Genomic DNA, 27,500 nt, shown 5'->3' with positions numbered 1-27,500 from the left:
TACTATACATTTTTACTTCAAATTCTGGAACAGGTGTGAGTGTTCGTTTATTTGAGGAACTGAATATAGTATCACGAATCTCCAGAATTCAAGGACGACATTAGTATGATATACCAAAGAGTAACCTTCACTTTTTTCTTATTTGTAGGAATCTCTGAGAATTATAGCTTCTGTCAAATATTAAATTAGATATTTGTAATTAGTATGATATAAGGAAAAGTAATAATTTCTTTACTTTTATTTATTTGTAGGAATATCTCAGAATTGCAACTTCTGTCCAATAGTAAATTGGATATTTTTTCGCTTGTATAAGACCAGGTAACCGCTATAGGGCAACATATAATATGGAGAAGAAATGGAACAGCATAGTATTACTCATCCAAGGAACAGTATAGTATTACTCGTCCATGGAACAATATAGTATTACCCATCCAAGGAATAGTATAATATTACTCATCCATGGAACAGTATAGTATTACTCATCCACGGAACAGTGATCTCTACCTTTTCTGAGACAGACATCGTAGAAAGCAATAAAGGAAATTTCAGATCTATTGACTTTCATATTGAATTTCCCTTCTTAGTCGTGTGTGCTGTGTGAAACAGAATATTAGATAATGACCCGGAAGTAATGTATATAAGAGAAAGACTTATTTTTATCCACAGGAAGATTTGTCCAAAAGTTCAACAATTCATTTTTGTCGACGCGAAAATAACGTCGCCTTATTTCTTAGAGTTGTCCGTTTCGCTGTCTGAGGATGCTTATTCAGCTAATGAAAAGAATTCGACATTTTCTCAAATTTAATTTCTGGCTACATTCAATATTCTCGTTTGACTCCTATCAACGTGCCAGATTTTGTCTAAATCGGTTAAGCGGTTCGGATTTCTATAGCGCACAAACATACAAGCTAACCCAAACACACAAACATTAACTTTTTTATATAAGATATATATTATATATATAATATATATATACATACATATATATGAGTGTATGTATGTATGTATTTATACACATATATATATTGTGGATATATACATATACACATATACTGTGTGTATATATATATATGTATATATAGTGTATGTATTTATATATATATATATATATATATATATATATATATATATATATATATATATATATATATATATATATATATACTGCATACACAGATTTTTTTGCCTGAATACCTACAGTAAAAATAAGAAGTATTTTGCCGAATATAAACACCCGCCATTCCTGATTTTCAGTAATACGATAGACTGACATACTTTCCGTAAAGCGTCGTTACGGAAATTGCTGATTTCCTTAACAGTGGAATACGCTTGCCAGACCGACTCCTCAGATTGACAGGGTAGGAATGAAACCCATCTCAAGGAGAGAGAGAGAGAGAGAGAGAGAGAGAGAGAGAGAGAGAGAGAGAGAGAGAGAGAGAGAGCATCAAGAAATTCACTGAAAAGTATTCATATTTGAAATTGATATTACCAAGTGGGGTCGTTTTTTTGCGTTTCTTTACTAGAAATGTTATCGAAAAATTTTTCTTTTCGTTTATGGAGAAGTAATAGATATTTTTTTTGTAATATGATCTATTTATTTAAGCCACTTTGGTGAAGAGGGTACTTGAAATATAGTGGAGTTGGAGGGCACAAATATTAAGGGAGTTTAAGTAAGAAGGAGATAATTTTTACGAGTATATCGCTATTATTATGGATTTATATATATATATATATATATATATATATATATATATATATATATATATATATATATATATATATATATATATGCAGTATATATATAATGTATGCACACACACACACACACACACATATATATATATATATATATATATATATATATATATATATATATATATATATATATATATATATATATATATATATATATACATAAGCGAATACCACAGGAAAATGACAGGCAAAAGTTCAGTACCAAGCGCTTTCACGTGCATAAACAACACGTGAAAGCGCTTGGTACTGAACTTCTGCTTGTAATTTTCAAGTGGTATTCGCTTAGGCATACTGAAGTCACGTGCATCCACTGTGATTTTTTATGCATATACACACATATATATTTATATATATAAACATAACACATCATAACATGACCCTAACTTTATTATGTTGTGAATCCATCCCACGATTACGTGCGTGTTCACTGAAAACACAATTAATGAATAATTCTGAGAATTTTCTCTGTCATACTCCCCGTTTCATTAGCCTAAGTCGCCAGTCTGAACACCAGAAAAAGTCTGTTTCACTGACATTATAAATATTTATTCTGATGATATATTTCTTGAAATGCACCAGCTATATGTTTTGCTTCCAACGGTGCGGAGATCAAGATGGCTGAATTAGAAAAATGTTGTGAGATGAACTAAATTAAAATGAACTAAATTAAAAGAAAATATAAAATGAAACCTCAAGAGTTTTCATTCGACAGTTTTTAGCATTGCAAATCCTCATTCATTCCTTAATTCTACACGAATATACACTGGGATGCTTATTCATAACGAAATTTTACTAGGTGTTCAATAACGCTTGCAAAAATTCTAATTTGTAAGGAATATTATTATGAGTGTTCGTTCCTTCATTTTGTAAGATATAGAAGAGTGCGTATTAATATTTTAATGTTATAAAAATATGAACATGTTCACGGATTGATTTTTTATCTGTAGGAAATGACCTTTTGTCAACTCTTATTCTGCAACTCTCGATGTTTTAATATCCCACCAGTTGAGTCCTGTAAAAAAAAAATCACCTTTCATTATCATATATTATTTTTTAAAACATTGCTTTGTAACGATAATTTCAGCTTGAACATAATTCCATTGATGAGAGCGTCACTTGTATGGTAAGAACTCACTATATACTGTTGACGCACTGTGATTTTTTTCTTTCACAAGATTAGTTTCTGTAATGCCAGCGTGGACGTCATCAGTTAGCGGCTTAATGCAAGCAGATTAAATCCTAAATACCATGTGTTAATAATCACGTGGCAGAATTTATGAAGAATTTATGTAAGCATCTCTTTGATGAGTTCGCTGGGCGTTTAGAAAAATCCTTTGTTATCCTATATTTTCCTCTTTGTTCTGCCATAACGCCTATTTAAACAAATACGCCTATTTTTGGACTTTACAGCAACTCGAATAAACATTTGTGATCGCCAGTTATTGCTTGCTATTTATTCCTCTAGAATTATCATTCTAAATATGTACTTTCGCTTGATGTTGAATAATTCTGGGACCCGAGCTCGGATGTATTATATATAAGCATTTAGTTTGTTCATAATTATAACTTCTATAATGACTTATGAATAATTTAACGCCTATGGGGCCCCAACTTAAGCTAAGATTGGATCTCTCTCTCTTTATACATATCAAATACCTTCAAAGTCCTTTGCATGCATGCGACAAATTATAAATTGTTACACCCACTCACGTTCTGACTTTATAATGAAGAGAACGCAGTATGAATTAGTGTTCAAATAGGAAGCTTTATGGGGAAAATAAATCAGAAGTTATTTTTGATATTTATAATGAATCACGGCACTTTTGGTTAGCAACAGGAAGGTGCTATAGCAAAGATAATTTCCACAGAGAGAGAGAGAGAGAGAGAGAGAGAGAGAGAGAGAGAGAGAGAGAGAGAGAGATGAAAATATTCAGTCATTTCTGCAGAATGCCAAATATGTATGTAATATATATATATATATATATATATATATATATATATATATATATATATATATATATATATATATATATATATATATATATATAAAGAAGAGAGAGAGAGAGAGAGAGAGAGAGAGAGAGAGAGAGAGAGAGAGAGAGAGAGATTAAGAACTTTAAAATTTATTAAAGTGTATATTCTGTTTCGGCACTTTGTTGAATGAATTTTAGCAGCTTCCAACACATTATTACTAACAGGAAGCATTTTAATATAGCCTGGCCCTGTTAATCTTCAGCATTTGTTTTTATTTGAAAGGGATCCTATTGTTGGCTTGGAACGAAAAATATGTGTGACACATGATTTTATTTTCGAGTAATTGTTGAGGAGATTAATGATCACTCTAATTGTTGTTGTTGTTTTACTAGTGTTCGTGTTGCTGTTTTGTTGTAATGGTATTTAGTAAAACTTATTGTAAATAATATATATATATAATTATATATAATATATATATATGTATATATATATATATATATACATATATATATATATATATATATATATATATATATATATATATATATATATATATATATATATATATATATATTTATATATATATATATATTTACACACATATATATGAATGTATATATGCGCATTTATATGTGTATATATGTATAGATATATATATTTATGTATATGTATGTATACAGGTATACACATGTTTATATATGCATATAATGTATATATATGTATATATGCAAATATATATTGTGTAAAATGACAGTGAACCTGTTAAAATAAAATTATTTCGTGTATCATGTGGGAATGGAAATGAAATATTGGGTTGACTTAATTGAAATTTACTTTACAATGTTTTGAATTTCTCTTATTATTTTTTAGATTTACCTCAATATGTTATTGCTTGTCAGTCTGTTTATCTTACTCTTTCTTTGTCTCACATTCACACACGTACACTTACACTCTTGTATACCCCTAGGAAGCAGCTAACAAAGGAATCTGAGATATGCGCAGTTCAACAGTTGTTGTAATTCCATCAGTTGGTATTTGGTTTGAAAGTGCTCTACCTCGTATTACCTTAAGCTAATTCCTTAATTCACATCATGTTCTTTGGCTCATCTGGCCTCTCTCTCTCTCTCTCTCTCTCTCTCTCTCTCTCTCTCTCTCTCTCTCTCTCTCTCTCTCTCTAATAAATTGTATTCTTAATTAACTCTATATGTTTCTGCTAATCTGGTCTCTCTCTCTCTCTCTCTCTCTCTCTCTCTCTCTCTCTCTCTCTATAATAAATTTTTATTCTCAATTCACTTTATACCTTTCTGGTGGTCTGGTCTCTCTCTCTCTCTCTCTCTCTCTCTCTCTCTCTCTCTCTCTCTCTCTCTCTCTCTCTCTCTAATAAATTTTTATTCTTAATTCACTTTATATGTTTCTGCTGATCTGCCCCCTTTCTCTCTCTCTCTCTCTCTCTCTCTCTCTCTCTCTCTCTCTCTCTCTCTCTAATAAATTTTTATTCTTAATTCACTTTATATGTTTCTGCTGATCTGCCCCCCTCTCTCTCTCTCTCTCTCTCTCTAAAATCCCTTTTTATCATAATTCACTTCATATTTTTTAGTGGATCTAGTCTCTCTCTCTCTCTCTCTCTCTCTCTCTCTCTCTCTCTCTCTCTCTCTCTCTCTCTCTCTCTCTCTCTCTCTCTCGTTAAAAAAAAAACAGAAACATACACAAGCGGAAAAAAATGCATAAAACCAGCCTTTGAATGACATCGATTTTTAAAGTGACCCTTTTAAACAATGGGCATCATGATATCATCAGAAGCAATCATTAAAATTATAATTGTCTGTGAACGCATTGTTGCTATATGGCAGGACTGTCACCTTTAAAACCTTTTTATATTTTTAAATTTTTTGATGAGAGACAAGCGAATCAAATACAACATAAAACACGCATGTGATTAACAGATGCCTCAGGTGTGTGTGTGTGTGTGTGTGTGTGTGTCTCACCTTTAAAACCTTTTTATATTTTTAAATTTTTTGATGAGAGACAAGCGAATCAAATACAACATAAAACACGCATGTGATTAATAGATGCCTCAGGTGTGTGTGTGTGTGTGTATGTGTGTGTGTGTGTGTGTGTGTGTATGTGTCTCAACAATAGGAGCCTCCAGTGACAACTATTTTTGTCTTTGTCCCTCGTAATGCAAAAGTGAAATAACCGGCTAATTACTTCTTCACTTTTCCATCTCGCGTTTCAGATAAACTTGACGTCGCTGATTAGTTTTTTTTTATCTGGGGGAAAATGGAAAAATGATTTTCCGGGAAATAAACAGGCAAGAAATTTAATACTGAGGGAATACTTATTTTGATCACAAATGTCGGGGTTGTGGACAGATGTTTGTATATATATTGTGTATATATATACATATATATATGTATGTGTGTGTACAGTATATGTATGTATGTATATTATATAATATATATATATATATATATATATATATATATATATATATATATATATATATATATATATATATATATATGAAACTTTCATGCTTATAATAGTTACTTGGATTTCTAAGTTTTGTTAATAAGGTGAAATTATTTATATGATAAGTAGAAGTGCAATGTTGCATGATATAGGAATGAACTACACAAACTTTAGGCAGATAATGCATGCTGTAGAGAGAGAGAGAGAGAGAGAGAGAGAGAGAGAGAGAGAGAGAGAGAGAGAGAGAGAGAGAAACATAATAACAAAGCTGAATGTCATGCAATGCAATTTGCGTTGTTGAAGCCATTAGTAATTGTAGATCTTACGTGAGTTTCATTGCCATTATTGCCAGTGTAATGCTTAAATAAATAATAGATATATATGAAAATATGTTATCCATCTTCGTTTGCGTGAATTTGTCGAGAGGCGTTTATAGCTTAAAATGAACATTATCATTTTTTATCATTTCATCTCAACCCAAAAATTTATCTTCTTAACAATGAATCTGACAAATTGTTAGAATTTACTTTTTTGTCACATCCTTTACAATAATCGCTATTTACAAGAACGAGCACCCGGAAATTAATATCATATTCATAACACCTGCTCACCTTCGTGAACAAAAGGATGACTGGACAGGTGGGTATTCTTAGAATCAAATAAATAATAAAAAAATATAAACATCCACTGGAGGTATAAGGAAACGGACTTCCGGTCTACCTCTCATCCAAAACTAAATATAGATCACATAACAAAAGATCAGAAGCTGTTAAAAACAATGAATGTCATTTCATCGAGGATGAAAAAAACAAGAAAATACAATTCCGTTCGTTGTATTGAAGGGGATTATTATATTACTGCAAAACTTCGTGTATGATTTTATTGTTAGAGTTCAGTCTTATTGATACCCAGTTTACTGAAGGGGTGGGGGGCGATATTTTCCATGGGTGAGTCACCTCTCTCTCTCTCTCTCTCTCTCTCTCGCTTCATATATACATACCCACATACCAGTGCGTAACCTTTTTCCGAACTGGTTTAATGTTGCTCTCTCTCTCTCTCTCTCTCATTCTCTCTCTCTCTCTCTCTCTCTCTCTCTCTCTCTCTCTCTCTCTCTCTCTCTCATATACACACAAACAAACCAACGTGATAGCCTCTTTCCGAACAACTGTTTAGTGTTGCTCTCTCTCTCTCTCTCTCTCTCTCTCTCTCTCTCTCTCTCTCTCTCTCTCTCTCTCTTTGAGTTTGAAGTTTTAATTTCGGACAAGAACAAACTAGTATTGTCATCACTTTGGGAGTCATATAGTCTTTGTTATAGTTACAGTCAAAACAAAGATTTTTGTCAGTGGTCCAGTTATTTATAAACTCAGTTTCATTTGTAATGTGCCATTAAGATCCGTCTTGTTTGATTGGTACACTAAAAGAGAATTCTGAATAATGTCCGTGTCAGATTACCTCTCAGAAGTCTTAAATTTTTGTATGAAAATGTAGATTACGTTCAATTCTCCATATACAAGTTCATCATTCTTTTATTGAATGTTTTGTGCTTAACATTAAATAATGTTTGCTTCCCTACGTGAAGGTCCTATGTATAATGATAAATAGTGTATTTTAAAGGCAGCTTCACCTACCGGAAACCATGAAATATATTAAGTTTTTCTTCCTCCCGGAAATTATGCATGTTAAATCACACCCATAATTAATAGGAAGAGATTTATAGGGATCCATAATTAATAGGAAGGGATTTCTAGGGTACACCTGGCTTAATTCCTTTTTAGGTACATTTTGCTTACAGCAGCCAGTCAACAGAATGCGACTGAATTTTGAAAAATTGTCAAATTATGATTCAGAAATTTTGATGGCTTCGTTTAATCATTGTAGGTCTTACGTTATTATTTTCAAGTATGTTTTTCAGATTTAAACGTACAATGTCTATATATATATATATATATATATATATATATATATATATATATATATATATATATATATATATATATATATATATATATATATATATATATATATATATATTATATATATATATAATATATATATATATATATATAATATATATATATATATATATATATATATAATATATATATATATATATATATATATATATATATATATATATATATATATATATATATATATATATATATATATATACTTTATATATATGTATAAAAAAATTTTATTTAAAGGTCTTCCTCACTTATTAATTGAAATGTATATATATGTATGATTTATAAATTTCTTCTCTTTAGTTTTATTTTCTGTACAAACCAGTTCATATTTTATTTTATCCATTATTTTAATATCAATCTTGTTATTTGCCACCGTTTAAGTTTTGTCAAAAGGACAAGAACTCCTTTTTTTCATTTTTTTATTCTATACAAGGAAAATAGGAACATAAAAAAAGGCCTGGTAGAGAAATGTTAGTGGAAACTGAAGCCGAAATACGCGAAGGGAATATTAACACGATTCTCCTCTTTTAAAATGGAGTGAGGAAGCTTCACGTAACGTAAATATAATATAATTTAAGAGTGTGTCACACTGGGATTTGACTTTCATAAGCTTACCCTTCGTACCATCAGCGTGAAGTCCCGGAATTCGGAATTTAAGCAGACAATTTTCAAAGGTCCGTTTGTCACTCATCGCTTCACAGATTATGAGAAAAATCCTCCATTAAAGTTAGTTTAGAAATTATTCTCTGGTGTGATGTGTATAATCCATCTTCTCTATGTTTAAATCAACAAGTTCAAAGTGAGAAAAGAACCCGTTCTTTTTAAGAGAAAGCCTTTTATGACACTGTGTTCAGCCTGGCCTCTTTGATGACTGCATTTTACTACAAGGTTGCAAATATCAGTCGACGCGAGAGACGTTTTTCTCAGATCAAACGGAATGCATAACAACACAATACCGAGCATTAGTCATTGGTCTTAATCGCAGGAATGATGAAATTCTATTTACGCCACGCGAGAATTCTTGTTGAATAGAGGAAAGATGAATTATATAAAAGGTGATGGAAAAATCAATTTTCACGGGGTTTTGTTTTGTTTTGAAGGCTCTGTTACAAGAAAGGTGTTGCTAGCCACGTTGCGGTGTTTTAACAATAAATCAAAGTGATAATCAACAAAAATTTCAAGTTTATGTGTTTATTAGGTAAAAAAAAAAAAACACAAAACTTTAATAGTAAGTGAATTGTTCCGGAAAAATTTCACAAGGTTGATGACAATATATCGGAGGAGACTCACTTGAATACTTCAGTTTTAGTGGTAACTATATAAATACTTTAGTTTTAAAGTTTAATACTGTAGTTTGATATGTAAACTCTTGATAAAGATTTTATTCCCTGCCATCGAGATTTAACCTTTGCAATGGAAATTAAGACTCATGCATTTCCAGAAACAGCTCTCTCTCTCTCTCTCTCTCTCTCTCTCTCTCTCTCTCTCTCTCTCTCTCTCTCTCTCTCTCTCTCTCTCTCTCTCAATTCTTCACTGTCGTTCAACACAACTTTCCACAATTTCCACCATTCACCTGTTTAAAGTATATATAACCTGAGTCATTCCTTCTGTGTGCAAGTAAAATAATATTGTGAGGGATAAATTACCTGCAAAAAAGTAAACAACTAAATGAAGAAGTAGGAAAAAGAACTTACTATTTTGTGTTGTCCATACTTATATATTTAGAAGAGTATATGTGAAAATGCAGTATTTTGCTGACAGTGACTCTATCAAAATTGATATCTGCATCAATGATTAAAATCAGTATCTGATTTAGACAACTTATTTGCACTTTGCAGCGAACGAGAAGAGAGTCAAAACAAATTGTTGAATGTGATATTTTTCGAGACAATAAAATAAAAACAGAATGCCACGGTTGTCACGTCAAATCATCATTGGAGGCTATCTAAATTCAACCCCCATTACCAGCGCCGATGACATTTGCTGCTGCGACACCTGACTGGCATAAACTAACCAATAAATCAATCATTGGCGCAGACCAATCTGTCTGTCATTTTATAGATGCATATGACTTTTCAAAGAACCGAATTTGTTTCATATTTCATCACATATTTGCTAATTCATGCAGGCTTATATATTCGAAAACTACCGTTTCGTTTATAATTTTACATGTGTATGCACGTGGCTTTTGAAAGAGCTAGATGTCTTTAATATTCATTATTGTTAATTTATGCAAGCTTATATATATATATATATATATATATATATATATATATATATATATATATATATATATATATATATATATATATATATATACATACAACACAAACCAGGAACAAAGCAATATTTTTATTATTTTAAGTCTCTTTAGATCAAAATAAAGTTCATGCAACTAAAGCTCCTTAGGTGACAGCAATATTCGGAATGCATTTAGTGTCATAGGTGATACTGTTATGTACTTACCACTCAGTGGAATTGAATGATATTTGTTTTTCCCAAAAAGGCTTCTAGATTCTAATTCTGGTTTCGTTTACAATGGGTTCTACATCCAACGTGTATATGTATATATATATATATATATATATATATATATATATATATATATATATATATATATATATATATATATATATATATATATATATATATATATATATATTTCTTCTGTCCTTCTGTTTGTCAGTTTGTCTCTTATACACATACAAACGTTCAAAGCATAAGCTTAGGAATAAATTAGTTAACATCCTAAGGCATATCATGTAGATTATGTTATTATTTCCGGGGAATAATAATGATTAATTTTTTATGTTTCCTTCCTTCTCTTTCTTTCTCTCTCTCTCTCTCTACACACACACACGAACGCACACACACACACACACACGAGGCCAAAAATTGGTATTGTTTAAATTCTGTATTGGAAATATGAAGTATAAAATTTCCATAAAAAACAGATATTTTTTCTCGTCAAAGTCAGACTCCAATGTAAAGCATCACAGCATTTATGAATGCTGTTAATCTGTATCATCTAGTCTTTGTATTACGTACATTAAAGGGTTTTATATGCAAATTTATTTTATTTTATGTTATCTGTGTTGCAATATTCAACTGAGAAGGGCTATTTTAATATTAATCAAATGAGATTATCTTTTGATGAAATAACATCTGAGTGATATATATATATATATATATATATATATATATATATATATATATATATATATATATATATATATATATATATATATATATATATATATATATATATAATCAGAAAGCTACAAACGTCCTTTAATATCAATTCACTCTACCTCGGAAATAATATATTTTCATATATGTTACCGAAGGGGAATTTTTAGTTGATAATAAGTCCGCCGTCCCGTGGGGTCGAACCAGCGACGGACGGGGAATCAGGACTACAGTGACGCACTAACGAAATTGGCCACAAGAGAGGTATAAGTGAATAACTTCTCCCATCAACTCACCCGTCGAACTCAGGTGTTTTGCGTTTGGAGACGATATCCACCCACCTCTGCCATGTTGACCGTGTAGTGCGTTTGTCGCACGTAGCCATATTATGACTATTTATCACATCACCGTGATTCATATACAATCAGAAAGCTACAAACGTCCTTTAATATCCAATTCACTCTACCTCGGAAATAATATATTTTCATATATGTTACCGAAGGGGAATTTTTAGTTGATAATAAGTCCACCGTCCCGTGGGGTCGAACCAGCGACGGACGGGGAATCAGGACTACAGTGACGCACTAACGAAATCGGCCACAAGAGAGGTATAAGTGAATAACATCTCCCATCAACTCACCCGTCGAACTCAGGTGTTTTGCATTTGGAGACGATATCCACCCACCTCTGCCATGTTGACCGTGTAGTGCGTTTGTCGCACGTAGCCATATTATGACTATTTATCACATCACCGTGATTCATATACAATCAGAAAGCTACAAACGTCCTTTAATATCCAATTCACTCTACCTCGGAAATAATATATTTTCATATATGTTACCGAAGGGGAATTTTTAAGTTGATAATAAGTCCACCGTCCCGTGGGGTCGAACCAGCGACGGACGGGGAATCAGGACTACAGTGACGCACTAACGAAATCGGCCACAAGAGAGGTATAAGTGAATAACATCTCCCATCAACTCACCCGTCGAACTCAGGTGTTTTGCGTTTGGAGACGATATCCACCCACCTCTGCCATGTTGACCGTGTAGTGCGTTTGTCGCACGTAGCCATATTATGACTATTTATCACATCACCGTGATTCATATACAATCAGAAAGCTACAAACGTCCTTTAATATCCAATTCACTCTACCTCGGAAATAATATATTTTCATATATGTTACCGAAGGGGAATTTTTAGTTGATAATAAGTCCACCGTCCCGTGGGGTCGAACCAGCGACGGACGGGGAATCAGGACTACAGTGACGCACTAACGAAGGTAGAGTGAATTGGACATTATTGCAGGTCTCGAGAAGTTTGAGACCTGTGTGTGTGGTGCTCAATAACTGAACTGATTTGTACACGGGGTTTAGAGGTAAAGAGCACATATATTTATCAAACTGTAGATTGTTTTCTCCATTTCTGTATTACGTATTTTGTTTTTGAGTAACGTGGGGAGAATTCCCACGTTACTCGTCACTCCCCTCTTTAAAAATTTAGAGGGGAACCGGAAGAAGGCCATCAACCAGCCCTGGAAACGGCCGAACCCCTGCGTCCACGGATATAAACTTGTGCAACATTGTAACCTTATCTTTATCTTCGTCTGCCATATTATCGGAACGGATAACTCTCCAAGTTCCAAGGACACGTCCAGATCTCAACTTCATAAAACAAAAAAATAAAAACAAAAAAATTCAGCAAACCCCAACCACTAATGCAAATGCGAACCATTGAAAAGAAAAACCAAATTTTAAATGCCAAATGTGAACAGTGAAGTAACCCTAACCGCAGATGCGATCCATAAAAAAAAAAAACTCTAAGCACCAAAGCGAACGATGAAGGAGAAATACTTCAGTCCCCCTCCACACAAAGAAACCGGCCTCGTAGAAAACGGGAATACAGTGGGATAACTACGGTAACACCCACTCGATGACGTCACAGATCGTCACCGCCCCTGTTCCCATAACAGTGCACGAACGCTTCCGTCATCAAAACGAATGCTTGAACCGGCTTGTTCCACCCTAATCCCTCTATACAACCAACACAAAGAGACCATTTACCCAAAATATTCCCCCAACAGTCTTCCCAAAACCTACGCTGTACGAGTACTTAGAAGCAGTTCCCAATCTGAAAAGAAACACTACTCATTTGACCTTATTTCACACACGCACACACCCACTTCTCACACCGAGGCACTAGTAACTGCCTTGCGCTGCCGCGTCTCCTTCCCAAGGCGATTGAAAATACCTCAGTCAGCAATCAGAGCTACCATCCTACCTCTTTTCAGATTATTGGAACACGCCCTATATAACCTGAAATCCACCTCACCCGTCTCTTTTTAAAGGCTTTTAAGTGGTCCATATCAAGCTGCCACCAAATTACTGTAACCAGTAATGACTGAACTTTAGTGTTTACGTGTTACTGTAAGTTGGGACGTCTTGCCCCCCCTAATGGTAGCCTTGCTGATGACCAAGCGGAAAGGACTACTGGTTCCACTCCGGCACTCACTCACCCTGTATTCTCTCTCACTCTCCCTCTCTTTCATAGGACTACAGTGGAACACGCTTTACCCAGAATAATTTATTTAGCAAAATTTAACATGACTAAATTGCAAGAAATGGATTAAAATGTTGGACAAACTTGACATAATTAGATTGCCAGAAATAAGCAATGGTTTAAAAAAGTTAGATTCCAATTTCTCAAAAACGATTCATAAACATAGTCATATTCTATAACTTGCACAGGTCAAAAAATAGGTCAAAGTGTAGTTCATCCCCACTGAGTACATTCTCGACCTCTTACTCAGCGAAACATTTGAAGAAGACAAGCAAAGTCTTCTTTTAGTTTCCCAAAATACAAAAAAAAAAGCAAAAATGGGAATTCTTCCCACGTTACTCAAAAACAAGATATATAACACAGAGATGGAGAAAATAATCTACAGTTTGGTAAATAGATGTACTCCTTACCTCTAAACCCAGTGTACAAATCAGTTCAGTTATTGAGCACCACACACAGGTCTCAAACTTCTTGAGACCTGCAATAATGTTCAATGCTGGTCTTGGAATGAATCTCTCTACCCCATTTCATCCCAACACTGCTCGGGACCCTACCCCAAAAGACACGCACAAACACACATCCTCACCGGAACCTGGACACTTCCGCGTCATGTCACACAATCCCATGCCTCGAAAAAGTCTGACGCCATCCTTACTTGATGAGGAAGTGCGCCAGAAGCTACCTATACATTCCTCTTCAAGGTTTTTGGGATGGTTTCTCTCCCCACTTGTTAATTCAACATCCGTTGTGAACAATCATCTTTCATATATATATATATATATATATATATATATATATATATATATATATATATATATATATATATATATATATATATGACTATTTATCACATCACCGTGATTCATATACAATCAGAAAAAGCTACAAACGTCCTTTAATATCAATTCGCTCTACCTCGAAATAATATATTTTCATATATGTTACCGAAGGGGAATTTTTAGTTGATAATAAGTCCACCGTCCCGTGGGTCGAACCAGCGACGGACGAGGACTCAGGACTACAGGAACGCACTAACCCGTTCGGCCACGGGTTGGTGCGTCCCTGTAGTCCTGAGTCCTCGTCCGTCACTGGTTCGACCTCACGGGACGGTGGATTTATTATCAACTAAAAATTCCCCTTCGGTAACATATATGAAAATATATTATTTCCGAGGTAGAGCGAATTGATATTAAAGGACGTTTAGTAGCTTTCTGATTATATATATATATATATATATATATATATATATATATATATATATATATATATATATATATATATATATATATTATATTATATGTGTTTGTGTGTGCATGTGTCTGCGTCTGTATCTGTGTAACATCGTCTGGTATTAAATTTTGAAACGTATCAGTGAAAATATAAATTTCTCTTCATAAGCTACTATAAGCGACCGAACATTTCTCGTTTAAAAGGGCCATACCACAACCTGCTCTTTACCAACCTCTTTACGTGGAAAGCCTTTATATTTTCTCGTCAGGAAAATCAGCCACGCTAAATTTCATCCACATGAACGCGTGAATTGCGTTTCTCTAAAGTACATATCGCTAATTTGGCTACGCGGTGGACCATGTGTGTGTGTGGCTTTCCGTGAAGACCTTGAAGGTGGAAATTCAACTGAAATATTTGTTATGGATTTATTGTAGTATTGTGAACTTCATGTTGTGATGTGTTGTAATTTATATTTTGTTATAATTTGTTGCAAATTTATAATATATAATTTGTTATTTTTTTCATAATTTGTTGCAAATTTATAATCGTTATAATTTGCTGTAATTTTGTAATCTGTTATAAGTTGTTGCAGATTTATAATCGTTATAATTTATTATAAGTTGTTGTAATCATATAATTGTTATATGCCCTAATTTGTTATAATTTGTTGCAAATTTATAACAGTCATAATTTGTCATAATTTATTATTATTTATTGTAAATTTATAATCGTCGTAATTTCTTACAATTTGTAATTTGTTGTAAATTTATAATAGTTCCTATTTGTCATAACATACACTTTGTTCTAAATTTATAATAGATATTATTTGTCATACATTGTTACAGTTTGTTGTAAATGTATCATAGTAACTTTATTTTCTGGCTACACAAAACAAACAGTTAATTGGCCTGACAACTTTCTCCTCGGGGTTAATATTACGAAGCGAATGTTAAATTTTTTTTTTATCTTTGTTTCTCGATATTAGCAACTATATTGCCACATAAGATTTCTTTCATGGTCAAATCAGGTCAAACGCTCTAATTACATAAAGATAGTTGGCTTTCATAAGCCTGACTTTTATAACACGAGCGTCAAGTTTTAAATTCGCAGAGCACATTATGCAAATAACCTTCTAAAAGAATTTTGATAGCCATCCAAAAAGTGATCCAAAAATGGGCTTTCATTAGCCCCGGGGAAATTGCTGTTTAAGGTAATTTTGAACATGAATTTTCACTTTACCCTGAACCACGAATATAATGTTTAGCTTTTTTGGCTTTGTCTCAATATAGTTTGATTGATGATATATCAGCATTTTTAGAACGCATGATATTTAGCGATCATTTAATTGGTGAAATATTGGAACATATTTTTTCAATATCTTTGCCCACAGATGTATAGCTATTCTTTAGCTTATCACCTGGAACTTGGATTCAGTATAGTTTGATTGACTCTATATTAAATATAGAACGTGTTATTAACCAGCTAATTGCTGAAATACTGGACCACACTTTTTTTCATAATATTTTCCCACTCTGTTTTCTTCATTATCTTATCTCATGGAACTAGCATTCATTCATGTCTATTCTAAGATAAAAAAAAATTTATTCGTATCAATTTCGCTACTTAGAAAACTACCCTAGGATAGAAAATGCTTTTGTTAAAAAAATCTGATTCCACAAATGAATATCTTTCTCTTTTTCTACTCTTTTCAAATCGGCTGAATAAAGGAATATCAACTTTGGACGAGAGGCACGAAGAAGGATTTCCGGCCTGACAATTAAAAGTGAATATAAAACGCAAAGCGCAAAAAAGATTATTCTGTATAAAAACAATGAGTGTAATGCCTGCTGGTCTGTAAAAAATAATACGATCCGCTGCTTCAAAAGGGGGATTGAAAATTTGAAATGGAATATTCCGTTGCCACAGCTCAAGCCGATCGTTACCTATTTTGGTTCTCTCTCTCTCTCTCTCTCTCTCTCTCTCTCTCTCTCTCTCTCTCTCTCTCTCTCTCTCTCTCTCTCTCTCTCTCTCTCTGTCATGCAAACAAGAGCTTACACTGTAGTGTTGCTTGATCTCTGAACTGGACACATCGTTAATCATTTTCATGAGAGTTTTCTGCATGTATACGTGTTTTTGTTCCTTAATGTTTTGCAGTTTTGTACATGTATGTATGAATGTATAGGTATGCATGTATATAGTATGTATATATATATATATATATATATATATATATATATATATATATATATAATATAATATATATATATATATATATATATATATATATATATATATATATATATATAATGTATATGTATATACTACATACATACATATACATTCATGCATACATACATGTATAAAATTGCAAAACATTAAGGAACAAAATCAATATACACGTTATTATCCTTTTATATATTATTATATAAAGTTCTCAGGCGATATAATATTTGTTAAGTAGGAAATACAACTTTTTACCATAAATTAAACAAACAAGGGATATCGCTGACAAGATCTTTCTAATTATTTATTCATCAATTTAGCGTACATATTACTGAGTGCTGCTTCATTTATGTATATGTATATATATATATATACATACATATAAATTATATACACATAAGTAAATAAATAAATAATATATATATATATATATATATATATATATATATATATATATATATATATATATATATATATATACATGCATGTATGTATTTATGTTTGCAGTTATATACATATATATGTGTGTGTATATATATGAATGTATATACACATTCATATATATATACATGTATATATATGTATATATATATATATATATATATATATATAATATATATATATATATATATATATATATATATATATATATATATATATATATATATATATATATATATATTACAGTTTTCTTTACCATTACTTTCAATTACCAATTAATCAGCAGGAGAATTTCCTGAGCAAGATCGAACAGGAATGAAAAGACACATTGTGCAACACGTCCATTTTTCATTCGGTAATCAATCATGCTGAACTCCGTCCGAACTCGCACGTGAAGTATTTATTTTTATCAATATGAATAACAGGTATTACAACACTGAGACAGCCTTGGCAGGGCACACACGAAGACGGCATTGTATCAGAAGAGAGAAAAACCTCTTTAAGAAATTATGTGTTACCAGTTCTGATAATTTAGCTGTGATTAATTTTCCACGTCGTGGAACAGACGTTAACAAATTAAAAAGTTTTTTCTGTTCCGTGCCAGCTTTTATTTGAAGGCTACCGGGAAAAGAAACGTGTCATTTGTTTCTTTTCGATTTTTTCTTCATTCCTGTTAAGTTTATTATTAAAGAACAATATCACATTGTGAAAAGTAATGTGGATGCCACGTTGCAATTTTCCAAAATATCTTTATTTATAAGTGCCACACTTCATCCGTAATTAGGTTCTGTGAAAATGAGCGCTTTACATTTTTCTTTTGAATAGTTTAGTACATTTATTTGAGCATTTGGAATCGTATAGAACAATGCTCTTTTAAGTTAACCGTCGGAAATTAACGGACTTAAAAATACTAGTAAACGTGAATTGGTTATATTTGAACACAATTAGACCTCTAGGAAAGGCTAACTGCATCGAATGTTTGCTCTAACTCATATTTAAGGGAAGTAATAGACTTTATGGCTTAATTTGTATTTAAGGTTTGAAATAAAATAAAATAAACCCTCGACTGAGCTGCTCAATATCCAACCCGTATTTATCATAATAGAATGTAGAGCTTCAAATGTGGTTCTTCCCTCTTTTGTATAAGTAATTGGGAGTTTGTTTTATTTTCATCTGAAACTTTTATCATCTCCGTTTCATCTCACTGTCAGTGCTATTACTGAATCGCTTTAACTTATCTTGAATCATCATTATCGAATGAAGGCAGTTCTGTGTAATATGTTTTCTTGATTATCAGGACGATAAAATTCTCAAGTGTCCTTTTGGCTCAAACTCATTCTGGAGATATTCTTTTTCATTTTGATTTTTATATCATATTTGTTATTTTTTGTTAGACAAAATGAGGCCACGATGATTTTGGTTGCATGGGGAAAATATCCGAAATACGAATTTTGTATATCCTGAGCACGACGAAGAATAAATCTAGAAAAAAAAACTATGATATCCCAGAGGCCGCCCGTCAAGAAACTGTTTACGAGATTGAAGCGTCGAACGGTGATAAACACGCCCACACTGTTATCCAGTCAGTGTACTGTGACTTAAACTGTGTATCTTCACTTTTCAAAGTAATTGTTTCCATTGTAACTTACCTTTCTCCTACCGGTTGAAGATTCATTCTAAGAAGCTACGATGTTTTCAGGGTAGAGTAAGTGAAATACGGCGCGATAAACCCGTAGAGTTCTTTTTAATTTTCCGACTTTTTCCAGGAAGATCTATTTCTGTTCCTTTTTCCTCTCTGGCTATATACGACTTGCAAGTACTTGCTTCTGTTATTCTTTATCGTATACAAACGGGTACCTCAGGTTCTAGAGAGGCTTGAACTTCACTTTCTAAATCTTATATGTCAATCATATCTACAAAACGATAATCTCGTTTATGTGTAATAATACAGCCTATAATTTATCATTCACCATCTAAATTCTGTTGACGTTATTGTGGAACGCACAATTCAAAACTCTATTTAACGAGATAGCCTTCGAAGAACCGTTTGTTGATCATTACAAATGGAAATAAAATATACGGGACATCCATCTCATTAGCCTCATTAGGAATTCTTACGCGAGAGATATATTATTATAGATCCCCTTTTATCTTCGCTCAAAGCCACAAATCGAGGTTGAGAGAAAGGATTTTTTGTAAAATGTATTTTACGGCATTGTGCTTAATCTGGCCTTTTCCTTAATTATCTTTACTTTTATATCTACAAACTCGCCATCAATATGCCATTGAAAGCCTTTCTTTTAAAAATCAATAGAACGCATAAAAGCATCTAACATTTTTCATTATTCCCAACTACCAGAATTATGTATGTTTTTCAAATCCCATTTTATCTCGGTTACCAATTTCTAGAGAACTAGTTTGGTCCCAAAGTATTATTGTTTCATATTCAATACTCGAAGAGTAGGAAATTATTTTGTTTATTTTTTTTTCCAGGTAAAATATATCCTTTATTTATTCATAATTAAATAGAACAATGATGATATGGTTTTTCGGGGTGAACATAAGCCGAGATTTATAATTTCCTGTTTACAAATTTTAAATGAATTTCTAATGCATAACCACCATTCTCAAATTCGAAACAAAACTCATTTACAAAATGTTATCATAGCTGGAAACATTCGACAGTAAATTAATTATTGTTTGTTCTTTGTAAGTTGAAAGTGGAGTGTCCTCATGACATATATATATATATATATATATATATATATATATATATATATATATATATATATATATATATATATAATCTGTTCTGTAATAAAAAAATTCATATTTGAAGTGATATTTTTCGATGGCAGTAACAAAAGTTTAATTAGAAATATGATACGGTTGGTGAGTATTGCTGTTAATGGAAACACGCACATTATATATATATATATATATATATATATATATATATATATATATATATATATATATATATATACACACATACATATATATATATATATATATATATATATATATATGTAAATATATATAAACAGCATATATAATATATACGTGCGTATAAATATATATATATATATATATATATATATATATATATATATATATATATATATATATATATATATATATATATAAATATATATATATATATATATATATATATATATATATATATATATATATATATATATATATATATATATATATATATATATATATATATATATATGTGTGTGTGTGTGTGTGTGTATATATATAATATATATATATATATATATATATATATATATATATATATATATATATATATATATATATATATATATATCTATATATATATATATATATATATATATATATATATATATATATATATATATATATATAATAAGTAATAAAAGTTTATGTTAAATGCAGACTTTTATTAGAGAGCAGTAACTATAGTTGTATCCAGAAAAATAACTGATACACTTTTTTATGAATCGTTGCAACTTACCCGGACTATCAGCTTTACGAATCTTTTCCCTATCCGTTTGCAACTGGAAATCACTCCCCTTCAACAACGAATTCAGAATAGGCATATGACTAACACGGGCTCAGGTGTGTCTATTCACAATAGGCCAGACCAATTAGAACTATTTTGCCGCTTCTCATGTAATGCAGAGATCTCTGCGCGACAGAAAGAATTGAAAGATCAAACGACGTGGATTAGAGTCGAATCTTCAATGCGATGCCTCAATACTTTTATACATTATTAATATTTTCTTTTTATTTAATCGTGTTGCTTTTGGTGTCAACAAGTTCATCTGTTATTAAGTTTACTTCTGCAGAGAATTAATTGGCAAAATATCTAATAACGAGAGAAAAGAACTTATATTATTTTTTAAAGTGTGAATATTTGAAGAGGTGATCGGATAGATGATTCAGCTAAGCTACATTTTTGACAAATGTTGACATGAGTAATATGAAACCATTTATGTAATTATTGAAAAGGCTGATAAATGTATGTACATACATAGACAGACAGACACAGACAGGTATACGCACATATGTATATATATGAATACATATATATATATATATATATATATATACATATGTATTATATATATACACACAATTTATATACATACATACATATTCTCTTACCCACCTACCCCCCCACACACACATGCAACCCAAAACGTATCATTTCATGAAATCTGTATCGGAAAGCAGCACTAATACAATTTCCAATTAACTATAATGCACGTTTTATTTCTTTTTCCGAATCAGGATAGGATTACGGGAAAAATAAAATTAAAATGGCGTTATCTGCTAGGCATGAAAATGGTTTATTCTCTATATTGTGTGTGTGCGTTTCGCCTGTGTACAACTTACTGGGAGACGAATCGGTTCCCAGCGGAAAGTTTTGGTTCCATAGCAAACAAAATTGATCTCCGCAAAGAAGTTTCGCAATCTGGCTCAGCAATTGTTGAGATTACATATTGGAAAGTTTGCTTTTCTCTCTCTCTCTCTCTCTCTCTCTCTCTCTCTCTCTCTCTCTCTCTCTCTCTCTCTCTCTCTCTCTCTCTCTCGAATAGTGGGATGAGAATTGTTGAATTAATGCTTTCAGTCTAGCCAATTCTCATCCTAGATTTTCAGACATATCTCCAAGTTTGTTCTCTCTCTCTCTCTCTCTCTCTCTCTCTCTCTCTCTCTCTCTCTCTCTCTCTCTCTCTCTCTGTGTGTGTGTGCGTGCTGATAGTTGCGAGCCATGGTTGTCTTTGAACGAGATGAGGATTATTGAACTAATGTTTTCACGATTGCCAATTCTCATCCTACATTTTGGAAAATATATTTCCGTTCTTGTACTCGAAAGCTGTTATATCCAATTCTCATCCTACATTTTGGAAAATATATTTCCGTTCTTGTACCCGAAAGCTGTTATCTCCAGTGATCCTCTAAATATAAACTCTGTTGTTGGGCAAATCATGAAAAACGTGACTCGATTTTATTTCATACCTTATTGTTTTGCCGTTGTGATAGCAAGATACTTTTTATGTTTACAGAGCACCAGTTTATATTGTCGTTTAATGGTGTCATGAGTAATATAAAAGATTATTGTTAAGTTTGCTGAGGTATGGTCTCATATTTTCGTTTTTGCATTGGTAAGCAAGAGTATGTGATGCCGATCAGCTTACCGTTTACAAGCAGTTGCTAGACGGCTGGTAATTCTGCTGGATAGATATATGATGATAATGTCTGAACAATACTGAGACCTGCAAATGCCATCCAATGTGTCGTGCTTCTTTCTAATCGAAAGAAGTAACGGAGATTATTTTCATATATTGCTGACTTTTGGCAGATATTTAATTCCCAGTTCCTTTTCACAAGTGTATTCTTTGTTATAATAATTGCTAATATCTTTGAATTTGAGAGGAAGACGCAGAGATACACGAAACTTGCAATTTATATTTTTTCTTAGTAAAACATACAATATTTGTATGTTGTTTATGTGGAAGTTTGCATTATATATGTTATATGGACTTTATTCTTGTTTGAAACTAGGTGTTATTATTATTATTATTATTATTATTATTATTATTATTATTATTGTTGGTGTTGTTGTTGTTTTTATCATTAATGATTTTTTGTTATACGTTTGGATTTTGTCTAGCCATTATTATTATTATTATTATTATTATTATTATTATTATTATTATTATTATTATTATTATTATTATTATTATTATTATTATTATTACGAGTGACCTTTTAGAATACTTTCCTATTGTGTGCAGCTGCAAATTCGAGGCGAGAGCAACTGTCCTTTTGAAGATTAGCGTATTTCATGGCTTTGTGTGTGTGTGTGTGTGTGTGTGTGTGTGCAGTCTGGTTCGGTCGAATGATAACATTTATTATTTGGCGGGCGCATGCCAGCATGAAAAGCCCTTTTTAAATGGATCAAACGAAACATTGCAACATCACGTTGAATAATCAAAGCTTTCTCATTGACCAGAATGATTATGAATTTGGAAATCAATGTCGGCTGTTCGGAGCCATGATTAGCTGTCCTTTTCCAATAAGCCTCAGTCTTTCTGTTTGTTCTCTTTCATTTATTGTGAATTTGCAAATCAGTATCGACTGTTTTGAAGCCTCAGGTTTTCAATTTATCTTACCAGTTTAATTACTTTAAACTCTTGAATTATTTTTGAAGTTTGTCACAGATGAAGTAATACGGACATTTCTCTCGTATTTTTTTTTTCTTTAGTTTTTTAATAATTGGCAAAAATTTTGGGGTAAAGTTCTAGATTTCAGAACCATTCATGTAGATTCTACATATGCATAACTGGGGACAAATAAAGCTTCATTTGAGGATAAGGTAACTATTTCTGATATATACATATTACAGTATTTCTTACACGCTAAGGAGATTGCACTCCTAAACAAACACTTCTTAGCTCAGTGCTTTCAGTATAATCCCCCTGCATTTTTGAGTTACTTGGCAAGTTAGTAAAACACCTAAGTAAACTGGGCAATTCGTCGTATATTTTTCAGAAAAAAATCAAATGACTTTCGTCTGATTTCGCTAAACTGACATCTTGAAACCTGTGAGTATTCATAATCATTAAATTAATCATATGATGATTGCGTGATCAAGGTACAAAAGAACCCAACGAAAGATATAATAACAAAAACAGATTTGGAGAGAACGTATTTGCTCCTCTCCTAATGATCTCATTATCTCGTCTACTTAAAACCTTTCTCTTCGAAAGTGGAACTATTTATCAAGGCGAGAATCCGTCGGAATTAGAGATTAAGAGCGAAGATTAAAATAATCAGGAATAAGAACAACAGAAACAATAAGAGAGTTGCGTCATCAGCATAGGGAGAGTCAGATATTAAGCACGAGGAATAAAATTGATAGGAGTGGGAGCAAAAGAAACAACGAGAAAGTGAATTACCAACAAAAAGAGGATTATAAATCTAAGGCGTCATGATGCAAATCGGGCGTTTGCTTCGCCTGCGTTTCGTTTCGTGCCAGATAATCCCTTCGATAACTAATTAATGCTGGGAGGTGATTAAGCAATGCCCAGGTGTCGCCCAACAAAAGGATCGTCTGATTACAATCACTGTTATTGTATCCTTTATGAAGCACAAATCTCATGAAAGGTGAGATGAAAGACCAAATATATATATAATCAGGGCTTAGGTTTTGGTTTTACAACACCCTGGGCGTTATTTGCTCATTCATCCCACTTGTGTGTGAATGGAAAAGTTGTCAGTGAATGTTTCTGTACAAAAGACAGAACTGGATTGATATTTACGATGAAATTTTAGACAAAACTGACAACCACATTTACTATAACAAGTAAAAAATGAGCTGAAGTTTCTTCGGCGCAATCGGGTTTTCTGCGCAACCTCTACAGTGTATAATCAAGGCCACCAAAAATAAATCTATATTTCGGTGGTCTCGGCACAGTGCTGCATAAGAAGCGGCCCATGACACTTTAATCACGGCCCGGTGGTGGCCTATCCTATATCGATGCCAGAAGCACGATTATTGCTAACTTTAACCTTAAATAAAATAAAAACTACAGGGGCTAGAGGACTGCAATTTGGTATGGTTGATGATTGGAGGGTGGGTGATCAACGTACCTATTTGCAGCCCTCTAGCCTCAGTAGTTTTTAAGATATGAGGGCGGAGAGAAAAAGTGCGAACAGAAAAAAGTGCGGACGGACAGACAAAGCCGGCACAATAGTTTTCTTTTACAGAAAACTAAAAATGAAATACTACATTGTTAAGGAATAATGTTTCGACAACAAAAAAACTGAAAGAATAATATTTAATCCTGATTTTTCTGAAGTCGCTCTTGAAAAAAAAGTTATGATATCCTTTATATTGTGACGGTAACCATGTGGAACATAAGCTTGAGTAAGTGGCTTTATTGTGTAATCCTTTCGATATTACGTATTTCCTTTCAACTGAATACCTGGTAATGCTTTGCTGTATAATAAGACCCTTCCGCTTACATAATTCCTACATAAGTAGCTTAGTTTTCGTAATTAAAATATTCATTTTAATTATTTTTCAGAATTCTTTGGTTTGAACTTTGTTTGTTCACCCTCATGTTTCTCGTGTTTATTTTGTCATAATACGTCAAAAGGTGTTTTTTTTTTTTAATTAACACTCGTCTTTTTGTTTTAAAAAGTATATATTAACGTTACACAGAGCACATGCCTTTCAGTAACAAAGAAAAGGAATCTCTTGTATACCTTAATTTTTATGTATGTCGTTGTTTCCAAACGTCAGTAATTTCACTAAATATAAAACATAATACAAGAATTGAGGTAACATATGATAAACTAAAACCATAACCCGATTCAGGTCACGAGATTTAAGTATAATATAAATTTTATTGGTCCTGAATTTCATTGAACTTCTCGGAATTTTACCTCTCTCTCTCTCTCTCTCTCTCTCTCTCTCTCTCTCTCTCTCTCTCTCTCTCTCTCTCTCTCTCTCTCTCTCTCTCTCACAAAAACAAACGCATGTAACTTGTGCGTTCGTACCTGCTGACAAAGGAATTAGCAAATGGAACTTAAGTCACAGTAGTTTAGGAATTCTGGACTATTCTCTTTGAATGGTAATTCTCTTTGGTTGTAAAGTTTTCTCTCTCTCTCTCTCTCTCTCTCTCTCTCTCTCTCTCTCTCTCTCTCTCTCTCTCTCTCTCTCTCTCACACAAGCATGCGCATCGGCAACGAAGCTTAAACTTGAAACGTACCAATAACATTTAACGTCTTTGTTGTCCAGGACTGATGGCACGTAATAATAAACAATGAAATTATACATACACATGTATTATATGTGTATATTATATATATATATATATATATATATATATATATATATATATATATATATATATATATATATGTGTGTGTGTGTGTGTGTGTGTGTGTGTGTGTGTGTGTGTGTGTGTGTGTGTGTATTCACGAACAAATGATCGTAACCAGCTATTAGCAATAAATTATGCATACCCATTACGTGACAAAAAACACCAAGTTAAATTCTGGACGAGTGTTTAACGATTGAAACTATGCATATGTGAATGTGGTTTTCTCTGTCACGTTGTAAAACCTGTTTAAAAATCTGTTTCAAACATGCGTTTGTTGCCTCCATGTCTCTATAACATTTTGGATGCTGGGGTGGTGAATTAAACCCAAAAGAGGGATATTAGGAATCAAGGCGAGAATTGCATCACAAAATAAACTTAAAAAGGAAGGTTTTAGATTCTCCCGTCGAATTGTTTTCTGTTAAGTTATCTCTCCGCAGTAAGAATGAAGAGGTATGTTAAATGTTAATGAAAGAGAATGCTGAACAGGAGATGAAAGTACGGAGATGAGACAAAAAAAAAAAAAGTTTAGCTTTCCAAGTTGTTGAACGCGGTCGGAGTCCCGTATCTTTATGAAATCATAAACCACTTTACGGGGAAAACAGTTTTTAAAACATTTTTATTACATTTCTCTATTCAGGACTCGAAAGTACGCTCGTCTAGCTCGGAAAAGACAATGATGCAACTTCAAAAGGACTCAAAGTGGAACATTCCACTCCAGGATATTCAGGTTGCACTCATAACTTGACGAAGGATTTTTAGGATGAGGCAGGATTACTTTATCGCGTAGCCATTTTTC

General features: G+C 32.3%; 2 protein-coding genes across 4 annotated transcripts in view; one reads left to right on the top strand and one right to left on the bottom strand.

Moving 5' to 3' along the window:
- LOC136826227 (somatostatin receptor type 2-like) overlaps nt 1-27,500 on the top strand; it is a 247,614-nt gene that overhangs the window by 200,356 nt on the left and 19,758 nt on the right. The gene's annotated exons all lie outside the window — the stretch shown is intronic.
- LOC136826343 (uncharacterized abhydrolase domain-containing protein DDB_G0269086-like) overlaps nt 1-27,500 on the bottom strand; it is a 73,140-nt gene that overhangs the window by 38,805 nt on the left and 6,835 nt on the right. Inside the window, exon 2 of the mRNA XM_067083597.1 lies at nt 26,265-26,378. Coding sequence (XP_066939698.1) covers nt 26,265-26,378 — 114 coding nt within the window. The remainder of the gene's footprint in view (nt 1-26,264; nt 26,379-27,500) is intronic.

Source organism: Macrobrachium rosenbergii, chromosome 40 (assembly GCF_040412425.1).
Source record: "Macrobrachium rosenbergii isolate ZJJX-2024 chromosome 40, ASM4041242v1, whole genome shotgun sequence".
NCBI classification, from domain to species: Eukaryota; Metazoa; Arthropoda; class Malacostraca; order Decapoda; family Palaemonidae; genus Macrobrachium; species Macrobrachium rosenbergii.
The sequence above is the reverse complement of the archived record's forward strand: the minus strand, read 5'-3'. Positions and strand labels throughout refer to the sequence as shown.